This window comes from Periophthalmus magnuspinnatus, chromosome 5 (assembly GCF_009829125.3).
Source record: "Periophthalmus magnuspinnatus isolate fPerMag1 chromosome 5, fPerMag1.2.pri, whole genome shotgun sequence".
Taxonomy (NCBI): Eukaryota; Metazoa; Chordata; class Actinopteri; order Gobiiformes; family Gobiidae; genus Periophthalmus; species Periophthalmus magnuspinnatus.
In genome coordinates this window covers 27550031-27563735 of record NC_047130.1, presented here as the reverse complement: position 1 = coordinate 27563735, position 13705 = coordinate 27550031, and the positions used below count along the sequence as shown (strand labels likewise).

The 13705-nt window shown below is 38.7% G+C and overlaps 1 protein-coding gene across 2 annotated transcripts in view; it reads left to right on the top strand.

The window, feature by feature from the left end:
* Positions 1-13705, top strand: part of cntn4 (contactin 4) — a 154535-nt gene that overhangs the window by 39471 nt on the left and 101359 nt on the right. For both annotated transcript variants that reach the window (XM_033967008.2, XM_055221898.1), the window contains exons 3-4: positions 2159-2291; positions 7450-7619. In XM_033967008.2, the coding sequence (XP_033822899.2) occupies positions 2159-2291; positions 7450-7619 (303 nt within the window). The remainder of the gene's footprint in view (positions 1-2158; positions 2292-7449; positions 7620-13705) is intronic.

Sequence of the window (13705 nt, the reverse complement as noted above, 5' to 3'; positions counted from 1 at the left end):
ATTCAGTTCCACCTTTTCTTTCTAAATAAAACCTCTCAGTTCTAAAGCCGCGCTCAAAGGTCAATTACAGAATGGCACTTTACTATAGGGCTTTAGATTGTAAAGCACTTTGTCAAGCTATATGTCGACCCATATATTGACTCTAATTGGCTTGGAATTTAGTAAAAAAAAACAAACACGTACAGGTACTTTATTTTTCCCTTAGTGCAATTTGTCCTCTGAATTTGACCCATCTTTCCTGCTGTGGATCTTACAGCTCCTGACAGGTTGCCCAGTGCCACACCCGTTACCCCAAATGCAGAGGAACATGGGAAACTCTGTAGCTCAGGACTCAAACCCAGAACATTTTAGCTAAACATGGGGCTGGCAATTTTTTTTTTTACATGGAATTGTTTAAAAAAAATAAAAAAAATCAATACCTAGATAATCAATATGAGAACTAGTATTGAAATTTCATAGATTTAGACAAACATACTTAAAAGGATCAGATAATATGTGACCTTTTCTTAACAGTCTCTTTATCGCAGATTTACTATAGTGCTACATTGTGATATGAACTACTATTCTGAATAAAATATGAAAATGAATTGTCTTCTATCTAATTTTCACTGTGGAACACTCACCACTGTATTGAGTATTTTCTAAGGCTTTTTCTTAATATCAAAATCAAGGTTGTAATTTTAGGAGTGTGACAATTATCAAAATATTATATCATCAGTTATGTTTTAGTTTATAGTAAGTGACTGATCTAATAACTAACACAAGAACAGATATTCGTGTCTTCCCTTTGTGCTACAGTTCTTTTGCAAATTGTAAAAAGAGCGATTGATTTTTCATCCCTAAAACTCTACGCTTCTCTAATTCTTTAAATGAGCGCTCGGAGAAGATTGGCTGTGGTAATGATCACTTTGATGAAGAAACTGAGACCGGAGCTGTGGCAGTTTGAACAAAGAGCTGTAATCACATGAAACCAACTTATTAGCCCCATGTCAGACACCATACTCTGACAGGCCAATAAATAAATACGGCAGGAAAACTCACTGACAAAAACAAATGAGGACAATTTAGCAGGCGCTTGTCGGACATACGTTGGGCTGTAGGTACGATTACCAGCTCCTAAACCGCAGGAAGAGACACGGCTGCTGTGGAATCCATCTTGCCGATTGTGGTGGGAGGTGACAGGCCGGCTCAAACGCGTGCTGCTTTTCTGTCTCGTTTTATCAGAGGTGGAAGAAGCACATTTGAGGAACGTGAAATGATCCAATTAATACGTAAAAAAATACTTGAAGTTGAGGAAAATAAATAGATAAATGTTTCTGACCCAGCAGTGTAAAACCCAACAAACCCAATAACTAAACAGTGATGTAATTGTAAAATAATTATCTCGCAACAATATTAATAAAGTGTTTAATATTATGCAGAAATTAATTATAGTAGTAAAGTGATTTTTGTGATGAACCAAGGTTTGTATAGTTAAAAAGAATAAAAAATCTGCAGAATATATTAGGACAGAGTGCATGTGCATAGTCACTGGGTATTGCCAAGTACCTCACAATGCAATACAATACAGTCTGCAATACAATAATCAGAGTTTCAGTTTTCTGCAGCTAAAACCTGGAACAGTCTTCCTGAAGATGTGAGACAGGCCTCTACTTTGATAATGTTTAAATCCAGGCTCAAAACGGTTCTGTTTTGCTGTGCATATGACTGAAAGGGTTTTATTCTGCACTCTTCTCTTTAATTTTATGATTATTTATGTTTTGATTTGTTCGCGTTATGATTTTAATGTTTTATTCTGTAAAGCACTTTGAATGTACGAATTGTGTTATACAAATAAACTTGCCTTGCCAATACATTTCACAATACATAAATCGATGTTCTTACTATGTAGAATTACAAAATTCATTGGAGTTTCATGTTCACAATGCTGTTAAATCAGAACATAATTAATGTTTGCAACTCCACAGATTCAGCCTTAATGCACTATTCGGCAAATAGTTAAGTATAATTAGACAATTTATAATGAACTAGCATTGTTTAAACGTATCACGATGCAGCATCTCATATCGATATGCATACGGCCAGGAATATTTTGATTTCGTACCAGCCTTCTCCACATTCACATATCCATTAATTGCTCATTTTGTCGTCCTTACAGAGATGGGGGTCCTGCAGAGCCCTGTGTTCTCCAAGCAGCCCGGCAGTATCGTGTACCCGGTGGAGAACGTGGAGAAGAACAGGGAGGTGGTGTTCAGCTGTGAGGCCCAGGCCAGCCCCCCTCCTCTGTACAGGTGAGAGGCCAGTGTACCATCAAATGCACCAGTCTGCTGTGTCCCAAAGCAGCATTGTTCATTTAACATTAGATCTATCTTCACTGAAGTTTCTCCAGATCTGTCTGAAAACTCAAAAATACAAAGTTCTGCTATAGTTTCAAAAGAAAAGTAGGTCTGGTGACTTTGCATGTAACAGGTTAAACTACTCATGTAAAAGAAAAAGAAAAAACTCATGTCACTAAAACATAGTTAACATAATTATAATTAAGAATTTTTTTAATTTTTTTTTTAAGTTCATAATTTTATTTTCTGGTTGGACATGGGTAACAGATTTTTTTATTTATTTTAATTTTAATTTTTTTCTGATTGGACATGGGCATCAGATGTGTGATACGTAGGTACTAGAGGGGAAATTAACTTTTACCTAGCAACCATACTGTTAACAAGGGCCAAAATCTTTCTAATTTGCACAGTAGTTATGATTAAACTGGTAAAAAGCCAAAACCTCTGGACAAAAATTGCTCCTGCACTCTGGATGGATTTTTTGGTGTTGATGACACGGGTACTATAGAGGTATTCCGCTAGAGAACAGATTTATCGCTACTTCCTGTATTTCTTCCAATTTAAATTTCTTTCCACAAACTGCCTCTTGACTTGATAAATATTTACAACAGATACTATTCCACCACAGAGTAATCATTAGACAAATATGAAAATCTGTCATTCACTGTTATTGCAGTATTAAAATAAAAGCATCTACTATTTTGGGAGTTTATGTATTTAAAATATACAGAAAAATGAAGGAAAAAATTTTTTAAAAACACACACAATAGCAACAGATTCATTGTAATTGTTTGTAGTATTAAGACGATTAGGGATACGTATCAGAGAACCAGATGGTGTTGTATTAAGTCGCTGTGTGCACGGCCTGTTCCATGATTACATAAAGCATGTGCCTAACAAATGCTACTGCTGTTCTCGACTTGCCTGCATAAATCACTGTAAATACAATTATTAAATAATCATGTCTACATGTGTTGGCCCTAATCAGTTTCTCTGCTGTCTTAATTTCGATAACACTGCACTGACACGTTTATGGGACTCAAAATGCACTTAGCCCACGCTGCTTCCAATTCCCCTGTAGTTAGGCAGCACTCACATTTCACCAATTTGCAAATATCTGTCACTCAGCAGTCTAAATATTAATATCTAATGCCTATGAGTGGCAGAAGTTGTCAAAGAGCTTTCAATTTGTAACAGAAGATGGATCGAGCATCTGGTTGGGCAACATATTTATTTAGCACAGTTTGTATTGAAACCATCACTGCACTATTTGCGCTCAACATGGGCACACATAAATATATCAAGCTAAGTAAATCTTTCTTGAACTGGGAACATGATTACTCACTTTAAAAGGGGTCCAAACACTTCACCAGCCTAATGCCTCGCCATCCAAAACAAGGAATAACCACCAAATGAGTGGCAGAGAAAGTGTTTTGCCACATTTGGTTTTCAAGCTGTCACACGATTAAGCCATCTTCTCGGAGGACACAATGCAGGGGCTGTCTGAGCAATTACAGCCATGAAAGGGGCTGCGTCCATATATGAAAGGGGCTGCGTCCATATTTGATAGCTTCCATTTTTGGAGACAAAAGTACAACACATCCCCTTGGAAACGTGCTCCCTGCCAGCCCCGTCCATCTGCATTTATAACAATCTGGGGTCATTTTGGGCTCTAAAGTATGAAAATGAATCTGTTATTTATTTAGTGCTTGTTTAGACCTTGTTTGGATCTGATTTTGTGTTGGATTATACCTCATTTCTGATGTAGTCCCTATCTTAGACCATGTTCTGTTCCTTTACTGTGATCGTTAAAGATATTGAGAGTTTTTCGATGGATAACTTTGAGGATTGAAGTAAATAAAAACATCTCTGGGTGTATTTTTGATAAGACCACAACATCGTAAATTCCAGCAAAAATATAAGAAAAAATATCCCTTCCTGAAGCTAGAACCATTTGTCCTTGATGCGTTGCCCCTGCATCATTAAAAAATAGAGTAGATGCTGATGATGATTGTGCAGTATGGCATTAAACTTAGAGGTGATGTTACAGGTCAGATCAGCGGAGATGTGTCCCTGTTTATAGTAAGAATGTATGTTTTTCAAGACTGACCAATAAAAACATCTGTAACTGAATCAATGGAAGATATACCGTACACATTTAAGGCCAGACTGTTATGAATATTCTGGACAAACGCAAAAACACTGTCACGAAGACAAGCAGGTAGCAGACCTTTCACTTAAAGTTACTTAGTGCACCTTGAAACATTAGATTTTGATTTGTCCCACCCTCTGGACGATGAATCCCTGAGAATGTGGCGACTGCAGCCCCCTCAGGCCAGTGTCTGTTGTGTATCGTAATAAGACTCTCGAGAGGGTGCACTTACTTACTTCTAACTGAATTCTTGAAGGGCCATGAAATGCCATAGTGGGTCTATTAAAAGCACAAATCTAAAGAAGCACTTTGTGACTGCTGCACTGCCCGGACTCTGCCTCTCTTCAGAAAGACTTGGTGGGCGAGTCTAGAACCACAGTCTGACATTTGTTTGTATGTCGTCACCTCCTACTTCTTCTTCTTCTGTAGTTTAGTGCGGAGCTCCTGCTGCGGACACGGCGGCTAACACAGCGGCGCTTGCCAACAAAATAAGTAAATTATCTACAGCAGTGGATTCCATTCATTGGGCCTTAATCCAATTTGCTTTGCCGTACAGTCTCGAAATGAAGCAGATATACCCCTTTCTGTCTGAATTAGGCTAGGAGCTAAATATGTTTCTTGACTGTTTTGGAAGCATAAGAGCACTTAAGTGTACCTGAGTGCAATGGCGTCTTTGTGGTAGATCCATACTGTACCTCATAAACATGACCTACTGTATGTGTGCTCCCAGATATGGTCTGGTCTCTAAATCCTCACTACCTAAATCCCAGTACCTGCATCATTAATCAGTGCCTCTACAGCTGCAATATGTACTGTCCATATCCACTTTATTCTGGAAACTGTCATGAGTGCCGCTGGGTTGCTAATCTTGATGGCAAATATGTTCTATACAGTCTACAAAGCTGTTTTAAAGCCTCCCAGAGAATTGGTAAATTGTTGACTTGTTGGTGCACGTGAACACTGATCATTTTAAACAAATCAGCCAACTTCATATCATACACTGCCTGGCCAAAAATGGAATAACCTGGTCATTCAGTATATTCAGGTGTCAGCTGACCTCATTCTTTGAGCACAGACTGTTGCTGAACCTAGACCTGACCAACTGCAGCAACCCCGACCTGTTTGCTTAGTTAAATCCAGGTGGCGCCAGCTCGCTTAACTGGAAATACCAACACAAAGATGGCAAGATTTAGTAGCTTAGTAGGTAAAAGTGAACGACCAGAATAAAGTCATCACTGAGAATGAGGAAAACTTGCATGTGTCCTCTTGCAAATTAAGGCACTGACAACCCAGGTTCAGTTGTGATTGTAATACCTTTCTAAATCTATAAGTGCAGGTTACATACAGCTCCTTTAAAATGTCATAATTGCACAAAAAAGTCAATAGCAAAGTATCTACTTATAAACATGGAATAAGGTAATCTATTAGTGTAAAGAGTTTACTTCCAAGCTACAATCTGCACTGTATCTGATGTAGTAGATGTATTGCAGGTGTGTTTTTGCAGTTTTTCCCTGAACTGAACGCGGCCACCACTAACAACAAGCAATTTCACAAAAACGTGGCATTCCTACGATGATGATTTAACTCAAGCTTATACTTTTTGATGCTTTAATGTGTATGTTGGTCTTAATTTTAAAAACTGAAAGTGATACCATCTTGCTTTCTAGTACTTATATAGTCCAAAAAGTAATTCATGTGTATAATACCCTTTGATGATTAGATATAATGGTGTGGAGCAGACTCGAATGAGAACAAGAGCGGAGGTAAGGTTAGAATCATTTGTTTTAATTGTGGCACCCAGATGATTAAGCAGTGTTTTTATGTGTAGTGACTGGGGCCAGCAAAGATGGATGGTCCGCAGTGCTATCTATTCTGAGAGACTCGAGTCCTTGGAACTACTGTGGCTCACACCTGCTTGGATTAACACCAAGCTGCAGGGCATGAATACAACACTGAAATGTGCAAATGATGATACAATAATGCAGCTTTCTTATACACTGTTTTTGGACCAATCTATCAACATAACCTTGTTTATCCTGAGGGTCAATTCGAGCATTCTGAGTAGCCAAAACACAGCTAAGAACTAAAGAACAACTCAAACAAAGGTCCTAGTGCAGCTCAACAAGAGGACATGTCAGATACGGTCAGCAGATCCCATGTCAGGGTGAGGAGATTAACAACCCTCAGGACAAAAGTGTCCCTCCTCTGTGTCCTGCAGCCCGGGCATTACAGCCAGCATCCGGTAAAAACTCTCCTCCAAGCCCCACTTTGCTCTACTTATTTGTACACGCTCAAAGTCACTTCACAATATGGGGGTTTAATGCAAAATAGATTTTTTTTAGCTTTCTACCATGTTATGTTTGGTGATCCTTCCTAGGCCCTTTTCGAACCTTCCTCGCACTTAGCTATAAAATTTTGTCTAATGCTCAACCCCCCCAGCCCAGTCACCCAAGTTCCCACATGACAGTTCTCTATAAATATATAAAACCATGATACAAAACAACTTGACGAACCTGATGTGATATGCAGTCATTTCATTAGCGAGATGTGCTTTCTTAACGTGGTGAGCCAAGAGCATGGAGGCTCAGAGTGTCAAAAAACAAAAGTGAAACTTAAATCTAACTATAAATGATAGTACAGTGTTTTTGGCCAGTATAGCATTTTCAAAACAGGTAATATAATGATCTGTATGTGTTACGTGTTAGCAGTTAATGCCCTAAAGAAGTGAAATACCCACTCTTTAACTGATCTTTTCAGCGCCCTCAATTGTGTGAAATTTTAAAATCCATTTAGAAACAGAATGCGTCCCTATGGCCTCTTCATTTACCACCAACCACACAGACACTAAAATATTCCATCTCTTCTAATACCTTCTAATACCTGCAAAATACAACACTTAACTTTAAAAAAAAATGAATATTATTATAAAAATGTGTGTGTCTCTACATCTCTTTTCTTCAGGTGGAAACTCAATGGCACAGAACTCAAACCTGGATCGCACTACATTCTCTCTGGAGGAAACCTGCGGATCAGCCATTTGAACAGGGACCAGGACGCTGGGACTTACCAGTGCCTCGCCACCAACTCCTTTGGGACCATAGTGAGCCGAGAGGCCAGCCTGACATTTGCATGTGAGTTTTTCTGAATCTCTGTTTGATACTCGCCTCAGACATCACACGAATAACTTGCTCATCATTACTTTATGAAAAACAAAAAAGCAGTATTACTAGAATGCAGTTTTGTGAGCAGCCATATTCAAAGGACAGGTACAGTACTGTAAAGGTTTATGGCTATAGTAAAGTCATAGAAACATTTGCTAGTACAGTGGTCCGTTGTTTATCGCGGAGGTTACGTTCTAAAAATAACCCGCAATAGGCGAAATCCACGAAGTATCAGCTTTATTTTTTACAGTTATTTTTTGCAGCTTTAAAACCCCTCACCACACACTTTATACACTTTTCTCAGACAGGCATTAACATTTTCTCACATTTCTCTCTTGTTTAATTAATTAATAGTGACTCACGCATATTTCACAGTTCATCTGACCGTGCCTCTTCGTCCTGGCGTCACTTCGCTGTAGTATCGTTCAAACATTTATGTAAATTTGTCTGAACACATTCTGTACTGTACAGGAGACACGGAGGAGACTGATGGACAATGGTCTACAGTCCCTTAACCAATCAGGACGCAGAACACAATGCACGTTCAGATGCTGTAAAAAAAAAGCGTGTAAAATTGCACTAAAAAAATCTGCGAGACCGTAAAAGGTGAACCGTGATATAGCGAGGGACAACTGTATATGCAGACTCAGTATGTATATTGCATTGCATTGAACATTACTCTTAACTGTACCACTTAAGACTTTGTGACTACTTCATTAAAGGGTTAAGGCTAGACATTAACTTACCCATTTAACAAAATTGTCAACACGTGACACCAATCTTTGAGACATAGTAACCCCCTGGCCTTCTTTAGTAGAATTTCAAAAAGAATCTGCTCTGGTTTAGTAAACATGACGATTCTGTAGTGATGATTTGCATTACTTCTGTTTTTCTATTGTACTAATTGACCCCTGTAGCTAGCCCCATGTGAGATACAGTTTGGAAATATTTCAGCTTGTATAAACTAGAAAAACATGTTTTTTTGGAGTTTTTTTTTTTTACTGCAATTACACTGCAGTACAAATAGGTTGTGTTCCGAGAAGCATATAATGATTTAGGTGAACCTGCACTTAGATCGGATGTAGGGCTGGGCTACGAGATGGCCTGATTAATATCATTGACTTCCAGCATGATTTTTTACTGGAAGTCAATAAACGTCTATAGAATGTGCCAGATATAATCCTCAATTTAACAGATGGCGTTAACAGAATGTGAGTGATGTCTTCTTTAGTTTAGTTTCCTACGAGACCAGTTTGCCATTTGTTGACCAGTGGAAAGTCAATCCTCTGAAGTGGATTTTTCACCGTGATACCATGACAGTTTCATCAATTCTAGTGGTCTGACCTTACGAGCCTTCACATGTTGTCACTGAATCAGGTCGCGTATGTACAACCCAGTGTCATCTATCTTCTTTATTACCGGGCTGTAGCGTAATTAACTCCCTGCATGTGAGAAGGGTGAGAGATCAAGCGAATAATTCAAAGGGCAACCGCTAGAAGTGGAGAGTGTCATGTCATTCTTTATAGGAATTTAAGGGAAATAAAGGAGGAGTGAAGTAGGACACGAAATGCACGATGATATTCTTTTCCAGGGTCACAGCAATTAAGGGAAATATATACAACAAAATGACCATTCACTTGGAGTTATTTATTTTTTTCTGTTTATTCATTCATCATAATTAAAAGTTGGGTATGCTTGTTTTGGGGCGTGGCCTTCACACCTGGGGCACGTGCTCGTCGTTGTGCACGCTCCACGGGTCTGATTGTTGCCCGATGCAGGCTGCTCCACACCTGTTAGCTGCACTTAGCCTTTTTGGTTTGACCTGGTGGGTCTGGCTGTCCTGTTCTCGTCTTTTGCTTGATAAGGTTAGTTTAGGTATAGTTTTGGTTTTAGGTTAGTGATGTCAGCACCGGCTTCTACGGCCCTGTACGGGGTTGGCCCGGCGCCGCATCCTTTTGTTCTGTTTGGCTCATCAGGTCCACCTTTCTGTTACTTTGTTTTGGGCACGGGAGAGGGTTTAGGGCATTGCAACGTAAATGAACTTAAAATAAACTATTTTTTGTAACCTGTTTGACTCCTGTGCCGTCTTTAAATATGTTTGATCCACCTGGGTCGTAACAACATCGCATCAAGTTTGTGAAGTTGTAGTGTATTGTTTTGTATCATCCATATGTGTATTTATTAAAAAAATTGTCGTGCAGGAGTGTGTACAAGGCTTAGTACATGGCCTTGTACTCCTAACCATAAGCAGGGTTTGAATAGTCCCCGGAGATCACTAGATTACTCAAACATGCATGGATGACATATAAAACCTCTCCAATATGATGACAAAACAATGGTATTACATGGTAGAAAGGTTGCAAGTCGATTTTGCATAATACCGTGTCAAATTAGTACTAATTAATGAAGAGAATACTTTAAATGTAGTGTATGTGGAGTTTCTATTTAAAAATGAGGTGTACTGAAATAAATTGATCACTTCTTTAAACTCTGCTGATGCGCGCTGGCCATTTAATATTGTACTAAACATAGTGGCTCAATGGTTGGAACAAAAGCTCATGTACAGAACAATTTGCTATTTTACTGCTGTGCTAGTGCTAGCCTGTCAGGGACCACTAAATGCTTCCCACTTTTCACCTAAATGTTTTATGGACCAACCGACCGCGGTCAGACTTTCAGAATAGTTTGACAGCTGTTATCCAAAACGGTGTCAAATCTGAAAGTATATCCTATAAGGGATGTATTTTTAAAGTTCCCAATGTTTAAATAGTTTCTGTCAAAATCTTGACTCAGGCACCTCCAACTGCAAAACTTTTTTTTTTTCCAAAGTCTGAGTGGTGATAGAGGAATAAGGACGGCTGTTATCAGGGCAGACTGTCTCCAGCGTGGCCTGTTCTCTGAGTCACTGGTGGCTATCTTCCTCGTGCACTGTGAATATGGTTGGTTTAACTTAGGGCTATGCCAAAAATGGATAGATCAATGGATTGCAATCTAAACTTTCGTTGATCATGATGCTAAGGCAAGTGCATTTTAATCAACAGGTCCTGTGACAGTAAGAGTGCGTGGTACTAAAGAGGAGTCTCCGCTCTCTTGTTTAGATGAATGCTCTTAGTCGGGGCCACAGTCTTTTTGTTTCCTCTCGTGTATCACAAGTTTTACCTAAATCTCCACAATTTGTCTAAAAGTCCAGTCTCTGCCTCTGCCGCTGCTCCCCGCTCCTCCTCCCTCTCTCTCATCCAACCACAGCTCCTCACCTTTTTCTCTTCTCTGCCTCTTATCGTTATAATCCAAGTGCTGCATAATAAACAATTTTCTCACCATTTACGAGTGAAACGTAAGACCTAATTTAGCGCAGAGATATCGTATGTGTTTATGTTGATAGCAGAGCACGTACATGTGTGTCTATAGTGGTAAGGCACACGTGCTTTTAGGTTTAATATATTCTACAAAGTCATTCCAAATTTTAGATGTGAATTTCTTCTGAATTATTGGTCCCGTCACCACGAAATAAAAACTGTAGTGATCCTGACACCTTGTCCGTTTTCATTAAGACAGAGGAAGATTGAATAAAAAATCGAGGTCAGTCAGTATAGGGGGAAAAAATCGTGAGTTGTTGTTTTCAATCCAAGAAACTTATTTTAGAAAATGTATATTAGATTATGCTGTGTGTGAAAATGAAAATAGATAGACTTAAGATCTGCTGATACTGATGGAGGTGCATATGTAAGGCCTGTTTTAATAATTATTTTGTCCCCAAAGTATATTACATGCACGCATTTACTATACTCTACACAGCAATGATTGACCTGAATATTTTTTTCATTTTGTTTTCTTTAGTTTTGTACCTTTGCTTTTGTAATGATTAGATGTTAATAGTTAGTAGTACAGTCATTTAATCAAATAGTGAGCTAGTTTCAGGGCTAGTGTTTGTGAAATAGAGGATCTGGATGGAGCAGTGGAGTGATGAGCCCCTCTCGTCTGTGACCTGTGTGTTGATGGAGCGGCCGTGTTAGTGGAATAACGGGACTATTACACATGTGCGGAAGAAAATTTGGCTTTTTTGGACCGTCCTCGCTTCAGGGAAATACAGGAAAGATGTGGTTTTGATTTGCATGTATGAGAGGTGAATGTTTTAACGTAGGGCTGTGTTTAAGGGGACGTTTGTGATACATGAGGCTGTATTATAAGTGCACCTGTCTGACCAGTGCCCCTGTCTGACCAGTGCACTCTTGTTGTTAGCATCTCCTTGTGAATGTACATTTTGTGTAGTAAGTGCATTACACATCAGTAGAGCTGCCTCATATTGTTTCTAGACGCATAATGTTCATTCATTAGATAACAATAGTACTGAAGGCTCAGCTGCATAAATAAGGTGTAAAAGTAGGACAAATCTGTGAAGAAACAAATAGCCCACAAATAGCTCTGTTTGTACAAAGTATCAAATACAGCCCGATATAAATATTATTAAATAGGCTTCTCTAATTTCACTCCAGATGGCTCAGTATATATGCATTTAATGTCAGTGAAAATACATTTACTAATTTGCAGATTAGTTTGTATAAAAAGTGGTGTTATGAAATTGCTATCGGCTAAATATCGATGTCCACCCCAAGTCTGCTTGCCCAGCCATAAAAGTCATGGCACGCTGCTCTGTCTTGGACTATTATTTCAGCCCAAATCAATGACTGAGAGCACATGACCCCTCTGCCCCCTAATCAATGCAAATTATTTACCTTATTTTTATGTATTATTGCATCATAGATATTACAGAGACACACAATGAGATTATTATTCATTGTTTTATATTGCACCGTAACACCAAATCAAGGCGAAACATGAAACAATGAATAGTTTGTAGTTGTAGGTGATTTTTTTTTTTTTTTTTTTTTTGGTTTTCTCTGACAATGGCAACATCACATTCTGACACTGTTTCTGAAATTACTGCAGCTATGTTTTATCTGCTTATCCAGTAACTCTTGTCCTCTGAAACTTCTGATAGATGGAGCGTAACAATACTGTATGTCGTTAGTATGTTTTATGTATTATGTAAAAGATGCACCACTAATTCATTCATCCATGAGCTGTTCGGGCAGTGCGAGACATTCAGCAAATCTCCGGGTTTACCTTTTCGCTGTGAGTGCTCTGTGCGATTCTAAATAGGCCCGGAGATGTCAAAGGGGTCTACTTGAGCAAGCAGAGAAGTTGTTGAAAGCCATATTGGAGTGAGTGGGAGTTTCTTGTACACAGTGTCTTGCGTGTCAGATAAGCTGTTATTTGGCAGAGCATGAATGGCTGAATCGTCCCAGTCCCTCCAGAGACTGCCCAAAGGCTCGAGGGGGAAACATGAATTGCTTATTAAAATGCTAATAAATCCTGCAGACCGCTCTCAGCTCTTGATAATGTGGACCAAGTATATTGACTTAGGTAATGAGGTGTAAATAGCTAATGGGCGGACTCATTCTTTTACTTTTTTATCTGCTCTGCCTTATCATGATACCTCCTCAGGCAAAACAGACTCAATTAGAATGTTGTGTCCCTTTTTGCTTTGGTTATGATTATGCAAAGAATGAATCGCCCTTTTAGTGTTTTTCACGTATGGTGAGCATGCGAGGTACTAACCCTTTTGTAAAGATCAACAGATAGGTGTTTTCTTCCCTCATGAAGGAAACGCGTATCTGTTGACTGCACTGCAATGGTTAACCCAGAATTGTGTCTATTTTATTTATTTTATCTATTTAATGCAACAAAATTATAGGCAATTTTGAAATATAATCGATTCACTCACATCACTTATTATCTAGGTGTGCAAAAAAAAAAAAAAGAATATCCAGATTGTATTGGGATAATATTGAAATTTTGTGTCACGATTATCATGGCCAAAAAAAGGCTATGGATATCAATTATAATTTTAATATCATGAAGAGGTTCCATATTTAAACGGCAGCTTTATTATAAGTGAAAACAACAATGATCTAGAAGAGAAGACTGTGGATATGTTTATTTTTCTGCACATTCTGGTGATATAATGGCGATTATCTTTGTTGGCAATTCTCACG